Here is a 12,409-nt window from a genome sequence, read left to right as displayed (position 1 = left end):
CTTAGAGAAGAAATAATATCCAAATTAGAATGATATATAAGTTTGATAAGAATTGTAGGAAACGTTTTCTCTAGAGGGATATAATCGGATAGGAGTCCTAACTCTACATTCTGTTCAATTGGTTTTAATCACCGAATGAGAAAACAATTTTAGATTATCGCAAAATTGCCTACAAACCCCACCCCATGTACATCGGCTTATAAATAAACATTGAAACAATGCAAGGTAAACAGTTCTACAGGGGCCTGTAGGAAATACATTAGGTTGTTAGCCCCTAAATTAGGTTTTCCCCATGAGACTCAAATTTTTCATACAACAAAACGTTTAAACTTAATAACGTGTCGTATCTGATTTTGCATATTCGTATTTTATACGTTCCTGCCATTGTAATCCGGTAACATTATCGGGGCAATTCAATTAGATTGGAAACGTAAGAAAGAGTATGGAGAAAGGTAATAATACCTTTAGCCCTTTGACGAGCTCTTTTTCTCTTGACGAAGCAAATAACGAGAGCTACGTTGAGTAGCAAAAGGAAGACACCGACGGAGGAAATGGCGGTCAAAGTAGTCCACGAAATGTCATTGCCTTTCTTGTCCACTTCCTTGGGGTAATTTCCGTTTTTAGAAGGCGGTGCTTCTGTAACAACGCCGAGAAAAAAAGAGGAAGAAAATTAAGAAAGAAGAGAATGGGCCAGCGAAAAAGCTTTGTTAGCACGTCATTTATTACACGTGTTATTCTAAGGATAGTGAAGCGACTGTTTTTTGTTGTTGTACCCTCTCAGTCTCGTTCTCTTTAGAGCCAATATCCATTTCACTTTCAAAAGACATTTTCATTTTCTTTTAGGCGTCCCAAATATCGCTTGGTAAAAAAAAGTAAAAAGCCCAAACCTCGGCTCGCCTGTTCCCCTTTTTAACCAAACGAAAAGAGATAAAAATAACGACTGAGAGTGGAACGCTTTTATGACCATACTCAGAAGTAGGTAACTCGAAAGTTGTCTACACAATAAGTAACGTAATAGTAATAAGTTTGACACTCATACTAAATAACTCAAGGAAGTTATGATCCCACGTTAACCATATTACCCCTTGGTGTTTATATCTATTAGCTCCGCCTCAACAGGGGTCTCAAATCATATCTTCGGGTTAATATACCTCTTATTTAGACCGTAGGTAGCAAAAAAGCCATTGCTATAGAGAGTGGAGAAAATATTTAGGAAGTAGAGTAAGGGAAATGGTGGAAACGTTTTTCCCGATTGTACATCGTTCCCAAAAATCTGTCTCAGTTACGATTTCCAGCACAAACTAAGCTTTGGACTCAATGTTCAAATATCACCAAATTTTCAGTGTGGAACTTTTTCACACTAAAAACCAAGGATGGAATGGATGCTGGGTAATTTCTTCAACACCTTTACTTGACAGCCGAGGGTAGAATGTCTATATCGCGAAAGCGATCGAACGTCATTTACCCAAAGATTAACAACACTGTAGCTTTCCTTACTAGAAAAGTAGGTAATCTCTTTCAGTCACCAACCACGAATCTGAGGTGTGCCCCTTGAAGGTCTCCCTCATCTTTTTTTTAACATCATTACGAGACGGGGTTGAGTTTTGAGATAAGATGATCTTATCGTGGACATAGAATAAAATGAGCGCGGGGAGGAAACTTACCGAGCGTTTCAGTGACGACATCTTCTTTAGAATAGTCACTGTCTCCCAACGCGTTTCTGGCCATCACCCAGAAGACGTACTTTGTTTCCGGAAGCAGGTCATTGACGGTATAATAGGAAACGTTGGCCGGAAACACATCCCGGTATATGTAATCCTTGGCCGAGAATTGTCGGTATCGAACTCTAAAGTATTGTTGTAAACCTCCGCCGAATCCCGGTATCCAACGTATCACCGCGCTTTTGTGAGTGACGTTGGATACTGTCAAACCCGTAGGAATATCTGGCCGAGCTGTAAATAATCAATCAATCGTTGAAAAATTTTAACTTTTTAACAGGAGCGAATATACCACGATTTACGAACTGATTTTTAATTTGAAAATGCGGTTTTGTTTATATAAGAGACTAATCAAAAATTTTCTTCTCCCACCTTTCTGCCTGAGGTGTATTTGTTCTCGATGCTCTCCTAGTTCGTTTTGGGCGACGCAAATGTAGAAACCCAGATCGTCCTTTTGAACGTCGCTGACGTAGAGGACGCTCTCCCAAGTGGCGTTCTTCAGTTGGGAAAGTTGCAGCGCGTATTTGCTGAGTTGAGTGGTACCGTTAATCAGTTTCTCGTCGTGATACCAATAGAATCTAACCGCCGGAAAACCTTCCGAGACGCAACTCAAAGCTGCCGTTTCGCCCAAATCTGCCGCTACGCTCAAGGCGCTCGCATCCACCTTAATCTTCGGCGCAACTGTCAAAGGGAAATTTGAAGAATTTTTCAATACCGCAACCATCGATAAATATCTTAAGGGTATCGTGTTAGCTCGAAACGCGAAACCATAATGCTCCACAAATTCGAGACATGAAATATATTTTTCATTACTCCATATTACCTACATAAAATCCCATTTTCGTAAACAAACTACTCTCAATTTTGGCAGTGCCATAAATACGCGCTATTGAATTATATGGTACAATCATATTTTCCCTGCCCTCGAGGCAGACCAGAGAAAGAGATGAAACTTGTGGAATCTCTGAAAGTGAGAGATGCCGGGACTACGTTTTCTCAATCGATGGAGTATACTTCTTTAACTATACTAAAACCCAGTCTGCTCTCCTTTCCCAAGGAAGTCTGGAAGTATACACAGAGATCCAACGGGAAGGGAAGGATTCTGGGAAACGAACCCGCGGCTTTGACCTAACATCGATCTTTGTTTTTCTTTTTTTCTTAGCTCTAGACATTTACAGTTATTGCGCATGACTGACGGTGATTACTTCGTGCCCAACTCCTCTTACGCTTATACCTTTCCTTTCGCACGTGGAATTGAAAAGAGCCAGAGGCCAGATCCAGAGGGTTTCCACGAGATTCCCTAGACCCATTTGTATCCCGGATTTACTTCATACCCTGTTAGGAATGCGCGAGCAAACACCCTTTTCTACGATTTTATACGATCCGCACCCCGATGACTGCAACCATGTGGTATATTACATACCCATCACTTTCAACAATCTTACCTCAGTTCAAAACATTACGAATATTTCTTAAAGTCATAACTGACTTGACAATAAATCTATTAATTTATAAAAGGTATCTAAAAACCAGAGTGAATATTTCTGGACAGTTAAAAAAACCGCTAGCAAAATAGAGAAGATAGACAAAGCGTGGCATGTTTAACGTGAGCGGAAGAGGAAACGCGTTTATCTTTTAGTTCCTTATCTTTCCTCACACCCTGGTGAATTTATTTAACCCAGGGAGACTTAGGAAAGATCTTGCCTTGCCTTGGTGGCAATTACATCCCAAAATTCCGGAGGGGTTTTAAAAGCTAGCTATATAGAAAAGGATATGACTCTTCGCCTCAGAAAGTGAAGGAAGATGAGACAGACAAACATAACAAGAGGAAGCGGCTTTGTTTCGCCAGGAACCTACAACAATAATCGCTCCAGACCTCCAAAGGATGAGGGATGGTTGCTATGTAAGAGAATAAGGAAACAGCATTCGCTAAAGACGCCAGGACCGCGCCTTAGAAATCAGCGTGTAATTTTAAACCACACTGTTTTGGTCTTTAGAAACATAACAGACCGAAGTTCTGTCGCTTAAGCTTTAACATTTCATAAATCAATTCTGAAGAAAAATTAAAAACCTCTCGTATAGAAAACAAATAGAAATATATAAACACGGTGGAAATTTAACTTCCAAATCCACCTCGGCCTTAGGAAAAAGATTGCTAACAAACCTCCCCTACTTCGCGAGATAATACGGGGTGAAAAATGGACAGGAGGGAAAGCGGGCTTGGAATTTAATTTAAAGGTAATGGCGAAACGCTAGCCAGTCCGGAGAGTAGAGAGATTTTCAATTATAAAGCTAACCTCGAATTGCTTAGCTATCTGAGGAAAGCGAGCTTGCGCGAAGGAACTAAAATGAGAGTCCTATTCATATGCAAATGAGTTTGTGAATGGCGTTGGTCCGTGAAAAGATCTCTCAAACTATCTCCTCATTCCTTAATTTTTCGAAGCAAAGAAAATTCGGGATCCCTTTATTTCGCGAGAAGCTGGATGCCGTTGTCAATAGAACATAAAATTCGATAATTGAAACCAATTTCAAATAGATCGCTACGAATATAAGTAATATTTTTAATGATACAATAACTATTAGGACGTAATCGAAAAGTTTAGATTTTTACTGGAAACCGCACAAACTGATAAAATTGTATTTAGCTACGCCTCTCACGTTTGATCCCTCAGTTTTACTTTTATTTTTCGATCATTGGCAGTAGTTGGTATTATTAGCCAATCGATGTTATTGCTTATTGGAAAACGGTAATGGTCACCAGTATCGGTCAAAACCTCGAAAGAAACTCGCCCGCAGCGTTTAAAGAAGTAATAACAACAAAAACGCCAGATATACAGTCCGATGGATAGGAAAGAAAAACGGTTTAGTGGTTTTAAACGAAAATTACCACGGTGGAATGTCAAACTCGCGTCTAAACCTCTTCCTCTAGCACTAGCTGAAATAAGCATTTTACTCACGATCAAATCATAGAAGCGTTTCAACCCAAGTATCCAACAATATCGATACTGTAATCTATTCTAAGGCACTTCTAATCAATTAAACCGTAACTCGAGTTACGCGCGCTGCAAACTGAAGGTGAAATTATCAAAGTGTACATGGCGCGAGATATATCGAAGACAGCGCGTGCGGAAGCTAAAAATTGATTCCGTGTTCCACTACGTTCAATATCTATCAGGTAATACACGCAAAGGTGGAGACCCTGCATTATGAAGTACCCATCTCCTACGTAGTTCCCCTATATCACTATTTTAACTGGGAAACGTTGAACAACAGTCTATACGATAGAATCCGTAATAAATTTTGGAAAATTAAAGTTCATCGGATTTCAGAGGCAACCAGAAAGAGCCTCCGTAGTCTATAGGGAGGTGGGTTAGATGGTAGCTTGCCCGCGCGGTCGTGACTCGAATAGCCGAACCAAGTTCGAGTGGTACAAAGTCCAAGGTTCACTGGACCATCGAAATTCCTACATACAAAACGGAATTCTTTCCCTCTTCGAGTACGGTTCCGAACCAGGAACGTTTTGTTTAACAATAATCGATTTTCTGATACTGTGTCCGACCTACTTTTATTTTTAAATAGGGATGAAATGCCGGCGTTCAAAATAGTCCAGTGGCCCGTAATTAAATTAATTTGAAACGACGGAGAGAACTCTGGCGCAACTTTTAGAAAGAATCGTATAGTTAAACTATACGACAGTTTCATAGAAACTTTACCCTTTTCCTAATGATCGACTTTAAAGAATCCCGAGTGTTTCATTAAAAGCGATTAAGTAACGTTTCAAGATACTTTTAAAGTTTAGCTTTCAGCTCGTTTAAGTTTATTCGCCAGATGGAATTTCCAAATTATGATTAGAAAAAGCTGCTAATCTTACGAACCACTCGATTTAAAAGTACTATATACCCTATTCTCTGAAACATTTTTAAGGAAAGGGAAATTTAGCAATTTGCGAAAATAATTTGTGTTTTGTTATAAAGATAACTTAAGATCTTCGTTTTAAATTAATTATTTATGAACTTCTGCATGCTAAAAATTATGGTTTTGGGTTTAAACAAGCCGACATCTTTTAACATGGCGGTCATGCAGTGCTTCTAGTATGCACGCATTTAAATAATAGCTTTTATTGACCTCTAATGTTCTGTTAAACGTTGAACCAAGATTCTATTTGACCCCGATCATATAAGGATTAATAATAAAGTAAATCTAAACTCACATTTAACGAAGAGTGCTGCGGGTTTCTTGTCCCTCTCTCCCAAGCCATTATAAACGGTGCAGAAATAGTAACCCGCGTCTTGACGAGTCACGTTCCGAATGGTGAGTACGGAATGGCCCAGATGAGTTAAAATCTCCATCTTGTTGGTGACGCTGTCTTCTTCTTTGAGGGCACTTCCGTCGGCTCGCTGCCACTCGAAGAGATCTTTGGTCACGGGATTGGCCGTTGCCCGGCACTCGAAAATGGCATCCTGGGACTCTGAGACGTGCGCTGAATTGGTCAAGTTGGTTATTCCGGCAGAGTCTGCGATGATAAACGATCAAGTTGACCAGAGAAGGGCCAAGATTCCGAAAGAAACACCGTACAGAAACGTTGAGGAACAAGGAAAAACAAAATGAAAATTAAGAGAAATACTCGAAAGTCACGTCCCAAGCAGTCCGCCAGAAAACAAACGGTTCCATTAGGGTATTACTCTCGGTAGGTGCAAAGAAGAAACGAGAACGCTACATAGTACTTAGGCTTAGATTTAAAACTACCGACGCGAAATGTTTAAATTAAAAATGGCATTTTAGGTTGACCGCGGAGAATATCCATCTTCATCGGAACCTAAGCATACATATCGTACATCCCAAGATGTAAAATTATATCCGTTAGATATATAAATATTTTGAATCTAATTTATATTCCGCCACTTCGGAGTTTTAGCCGAAAGGTAGGAATTTTTTTTAATTAATTAGCGCGTGAAAATGACACGTTTTCGGGCGCTAAGTGGTAGAAGCACATTTTGGAAAACTTTCCGACATTAATTTTAAAATATAACACAGCGAAAAGGGCGGAAAACACGTTTGAAACGACTAAAATATAAGCTTATAAAAATAAACAAAGGTACTTTTAAGTTTACGCAATGGAATTTTTTATATGGCATAATGGGACTATGGAGGAATAAAAAAAGTTTAAGAACATGTATTAAAAATAAATAGAGATAAAACTCTGTAGGTAAAAAAACCAACAATATACGGAATGAATATCAAGGGAAACTATGCTAAAAATAGATTATTTTCGAAAGGGAAAAATGTTTCTACTGATTCCTAAAGAATTTCTTATTTTTTTTTTCAGGGACTTTGAGAAAAGGTAGAATGATGTAAAAGTGAAGAAAAAAATATTTCTTACAAATAACGCTGACGATTATTTTAACTCTAGAAGATCCAACGGTATTCGAGGCTTCGCAGGTAAACTCCCCGGCGTGCAAACGATTGACGGTTTTAAATTCCAAGACGGGGCCCCGAGGAATTAAATCGCGGGCCCACGGTTTATTCGGGTCGAATCGGGCCTCTTCCGTCACCACCTCGATGCCGTCTTTTATCCAGACGTAGGATAGAACCTTGGGATTACCCCGGGCTGTCGCGTTGATCAGGGCACTGTCACCTTCCAGAAACTCCACCGATGTCGACATAGGAATCAAGAAATCCGGCTTGTCTGAAAAGTTACCGGTGTCCCGAGATGCCACGCCAATAAAATGATAAAAGAGTACCAAGACACATTAACGTTGCACTCGAATCACGAGCAATTTTACTATTTTTATCATTATGGGAAAATTCTGGTATGGCAACCAGAGGGTAGGGTAATAGAAATTGCTTAAAAAAGTTACAGGTTTTCCTTAAGGGGAACGTTTTACGGCCGAAGTGTATATCTACAAAAGGTTTCTACCCACGTTAAGAGGCATTTAAACGACTTAAGGCCAAGGTTTAGTGGATTTAGGTAGAAGTTTCAAGTGGGAAGATTAAAACCGAGACTCACATTGAACGGAAAGCACGACTGAATCGTGTACGCTCCTTTGAAGGACCAAATTGGTGGCGCGGCAAGTGATGACCGATTTATCGTCAGCATCCGTCACGTTCAAATGATAGAGGCTACGAGTCGATTTACCACCGTGTTGACCATCGGCCACGACATCGTGTTGACCAACCAGGGCTACACCATCCTTCCACCACTGTATCACGCTTTCCGGATGGCTGCTGCTAGATTCGCAGATGATAGTCACCTGTCCCGCCAGGATAGGCGAAAAATTCCCAAAGAAAAAAATTAAACACCGTGTCTCAGCCTCCAGACTGGTTAGGAAAAAAAAGCCGGACTCGAGAAAAACAAGTCTCAAAGCGCAGACTCAACACGGTCCGTACAACTTCTGTGTTACAATGGAATAATATTTTCGTGAAATGGCGGTTGGAAAAAAATTACACAGTTTCACGCATTGATTTAAACTAGCTGAACGGACAAAGTCGGCTTTTATTTGTTTAGCGATGGAGAAATTTAATAAAAAGGGTCTTACGGCTTCTCCCGACTTTGGCGACTTTGGGCTGGTGCGAATACTGACGGAAGCAGGTGGAACTGCAAATTGAAATATCGATTTATAGTTAAGCCTTTTTTTGGTTTCGTATTACATTTCAGTGTTCTTGAGATCAGAACGTGTTTCTTAAACAATGATTAGTTACGATAACGTAAATAGCTTACAATAAACTTGTAACGTGTGGTTAACCGCTAAAGGTTTGGACGTGGCGGCGTTAGTTGCCTCGCAACGGTACGCGGCATTATTATCACTTTCGTCCAACTTTATGTGAAGCTCGCTGCTGACTTTACCTCTATCAACTTGCACTGGCGTTTCCAACTGTAAGAATATATCGAAAATTCAAAAAATTAACGCGAGAATCGGGTTTATGTTAATGTTCAAAACTACAGTCGCCGTATCGAAAAAATGGATGCCATATTCAAAATTCTGAAACGACGAAAAACGAGATATTGTTCGAAATATTTTTTCACCGATAGCTTATCATTCGTTTAAAATGAATCGCTTTGCCCGCCGCTCTTTTTATTTTTTGTTAAAATCACTGACCGGAAGAAGCTACGGCGATGATCTAAGCTCCGTAAAAAGGCAATTGAATTGCGGGTAACTTTAGGGTAAAATGATGGGAGAGACAGGCGGCACCCACCCTGATAAAAATTGGTGAACAATAGGAAGAACAGCGGGGATTAAAAGGCCGCTTTTTGACTGTAAACGAGCGTGGGATGTTCACCAATAGCTAAAAAAGAGGAAACTGAAGGAGGAAACCCCGAAGAAACGAAAGCAAAGAGCGTGTTTGGGCTATTAGTTCCCGCAAATGTTGCCCATTTCCTTCGCTGTCATGCACAGGAGCCGAGAGGGGTCCCGGTCTACCCTGAAAGCAACCAAATAGACCAAAAAGACTTCCCAGGAACGAGTCACGATCTGGTAAAAGTGGAATCTCAAATGAAATTTCAACTAAAAAGTGGTACTTCCGCTATACTGGGGTAAAACTTGTGAAATGTTAGATGAAATTTTACTGGTCTATGTCTAAACCATACTAGGCGAACGTTTTTCCAGTTTTCCTCCGTGCAGACGACGACAAACGAGCCGTTTCTCGAGTCGCGAGCGGCGTAAACGACGTTAAAAAAGCCCACCCCTATACCATACCCTTGGAGCAAAACTTCCCGCGCTCGCGGATGTCAACCGACTCGACGCTATATAGCAAGAATTGACGCAACAAATCGTCCTCTTATACGCCTAAAACGTTGGCATTTGGCTGGCGCTTCGGGGTCGGTTTACCCACTAAATGGGTAAAAGACGCGAGAATAAACATAGGAAGCCCGTCAAGCCGGAGGACTGGCTGGTTTTAAGGTTACAGACGAATAGAAAAAGATTTTTTGAGCATCTCTCCCATATTTTAAAAGGATCATTTATTTCTCCACATGGGTTATTTATAGGATTTGTTCCAAAAATGTCGTCTCCTCTTTCACCTTCCATATTTTGGGGACACAATATTTGGTTACATAGATATTTAAACTTCAAACTAGGGCTGATAATTGTACTAAACATCATTATCATAATGCACGAAAACTAAGCAAAGAGTTAAAAAAAGCTTCGAATAAATTCTAAAAATCTATAAAGTTAGTATATTAAATTTTATTAATTAAGCTATCGATTTTTGGAGCTCTTAAATGTTTTTTTAGTAGATTGAATAAAGAACTTATCTAACGAGTTTAAATATAGACTGTGTAAATAGAGAAGAACCAGAAAGTTTGGTTTCGTTTATCAGCGACTCTATAAAACGCTTTAAAGCCCTTTTTCCCGAGATACGGTGTTTACCTCCGGGTTGTGGATTTCCTGCAACCTAAAAATCTCCGCAGTTACCAGCCTAACCGGATTGGTGGATATCCTATCCTAATTTTAGGGTTTACCAGAGCTCATCTTTCAAAAATAAGGATATTTAGTAACGCGCCTACCTATCTGAACATCCAAGTGTTATTTCAACCCGACCCTTGTTGAACTCTTACCCAAAATATAAAATTTTTGTGTCTATAACGCGAGAATGCTTCAACTTCTAGTATAAATGACAATCTTTCATTCAATCCTCATACACTACACACTCGAAGATTCCCATTTAAACGGAAAACCAGTCAATTCAACTGACCACACAAACTTTTCTTTATTTCTTTTAAACTATAGCTCATCACCAGAGTTTCGGTGGTAAAGAAAACATGTTATTTTTATCTGAAAAAGAAAAAAAAACTCAACCTCGCAGCCTCTCCTCGACATAACTTTGGAAAAGGAGACGAGAGTGTTGACCGAATTGTATTCCACCCAATCTTATACACTTCCTCCCTCTTTCCCACCTCATCCAAAAAATACGAATCGCTATCAGAAATAAGGGAAGCTGTAGAGCAGAGATGGGGAATACGGGGGAATAAAAGAGAAATGGGGAGAAGTGCTAGAAAAACTGGGAAGAAAAGAATATAAGAAACTAAAAAAGTGGGTAAATGTTGCGTAGAATTCACGTCATCTTTCACGCGCAAACTATCCCGAGCACGATTTCTGGGATTTGAAATCGAATAGATCGAAGAAGGGCCTGGCGTTCTAGAGGGAGTGGGGTGTGGTGTGGTATGGGTTGAAATACCGCAAAAAATACACACTAGATTTTCTAGAATAGCCAGAGAAACGTCTACGGCCACCATACCCTATCTCATCTTCTGTGAGATGAAAAAAAAAATGCGAAACGTATCAACGCCTGCACCCAAGAGAGATGAGAAGGAGTGGTACGAGAAGGAGATAGGAAAGAATATACTATATAGTGTGAGAGCCAGAATCAAGCGGCAGCTGCACCTTGGAAATTGGGTAGTCTCTCTCTCTTTCTCTGTCAATAAGGAAACAGTCATACGATGAAAATGATGAAAAAAAAAAGACAAGAGAAAAACTTTAAGAGAGGTCGTAGAGGAGGTCTTGATCCCAATTTTCCTCCCAAAAAAATAAAAATATAAGAGTTGGATAGCTCGCGGAGGCAAACCCATAGCATCGAGGTCAAATAAGAAAATCGAACGATCGTTGCCACCGCACTAGCTGACACGCGCCAGAACGAAACGATATCAACGATATTGTATTTTCAAAAAGGTCACGTGGAAAAAAAGGATGGAGGAAAGGATGGTAAAAGAAAATAAAAACGTTTCGGGCGACTTACTGGTGTGTCTCCCTTAAACCAACGAAGATTCGCCGCTGGATTTCCGCCGGATGTGGCGCACAGAAGTGTGTGTTGATCTCCAGCGTGTAAAATCATGCCTTCTTTCGAGTCTTCGATTAACGGCAAATTCGGTGGGTCTGCAAATAAAGAAGAATATATTTAAAAAAAGAAACGAAAGTAACACCAACAAAAGTCAGACCAGCTCAATGGAATCTACCCTTACGGGGATAGTGTAAGTAAATATTACTTATCGGTGAAGTCATAACTAGGACTCTGCCGTTATTCGATTGGTACCATTAACCGTTACCAAGAAAAATCTTTAAATAATGCATTATTATTATTCTCTGGCGAATAGAGTTCGGAGTTCAAGAGGTCAATTCAGGAATACAAGTCACGATAAAAATAAATATAGGGTATATAACAAAAAATAATATATATTTATTGGGACATGGACAACGCTATATTTATTCAGTACTAGTAGAAAATAGTATCTAGAGACACTATCTCTTGACGCAAAGCTCTGGGTTTGAGGAAGGACAAGGCAGTTTTGTATTCGCTATCAGGTAAGACGTGACCACGGTACAAAGATATATATATATGTATATTTTAGTTTTTCCGAGAGGAATGAGGGTTAAAAAGCTTTTTGCGCTAAAGTAGGGGACATCCTTGCCGTGACTTATATAAGTTTTATATGGAATTCCGGAAGAAAAAGCCTGCCTTTTAGGAATTATATTTATGTCTCACGCTATATTCCATCCCAGTTTCAAACTTCAGCGCTTAAGAAACCAGGGATCGTATAAAATACTCTTATTTAAATCACGTTTACCTGAACTGTGCTACGTTACTGAGATAAAACTACAACTCTGTTCGCTTTATCTTCTACGCAACGAGATAAAGAGGGTCTAAAATATATATTCCATTCAATCGTGAACGACATTTTCTTATAAAATTCCGTGCAG

The 12,409-nt window shown here is 39.8% G+C and overlaps 2 protein-coding genes across 4 annotated transcripts in view; one reads left to right on the top strand and one right to left on the bottom strand.

Moving 5' to 3' along the window:
- Positions 1 to 12,409, top strand: part of in (inturned planar cell polarity protein) — a 191,778-nt gene that overhangs the window by 18,085 nt on the left and 161,284 nt on the right. The gene's annotated exons all lie outside the window — the stretch shown is intronic.
- Positions 1 to 12,409, bottom strand: part of LOC149661238 (nephrin-like) — a 171,647-nt gene that overhangs the window by 1,546 nt on the left and 157,692 nt on the right. For all 3 annotated transcript variants that reach the window (XM_089842706.1, XM_089842704.1, XM_089842705.1), the window contains 9 exons: positions 11,451 to 11,587; positions 8,437 to 8,590; positions 8,255 to 8,313; positions 7,726 to 7,969; positions 7,099 to 7,404; positions 5,929 to 6,231; positions 2,091 to 2,399; positions 1,665 to 1,952; positions 463 to 636 (listed from right to left, as the gene is read on the bottom strand). In XM_089842706.1, the coding sequence (XP_089698832.1) occupies positions 463 to 636; positions 1,665 to 1,952; positions 2,091 to 2,399; positions 5,929 to 6,231; positions 7,099 to 7,404; positions 7,726 to 7,969; positions 8,255 to 8,313; positions 8,437 to 8,590; positions 11,451 to 11,587 (1,974 nt within the window). The remainder of the gene's footprint in view (positions 1 to 462; positions 637 to 1,664; positions 1,953 to 2,090; positions 2,400 to 5,928; positions 6,232 to 7,098; positions 7,405 to 7,725; positions 7,970 to 8,254; positions 8,314 to 8,436; positions 8,591 to 11,450; positions 11,588 to 12,409) is intronic.

This window comes from Phalangium opilio, unplaced genomic scaffold (assembly GCF_054372755.1).
Source record: "Phalangium opilio isolate 3A_F unplaced genomic scaffold, DU_Popi_V2 ptg000070l_1, whole genome shotgun sequence".
Classification (NCBI taxonomy): Eukaryota; Metazoa; Arthropoda; class Arachnida; order Opiliones; family Phalangiidae; genus Phalangium; species Phalangium opilio.
Note: the sequence above shows the minus strand (reverse complement) of the source record. Positions and strands in the feature narration are given on the sequence as shown.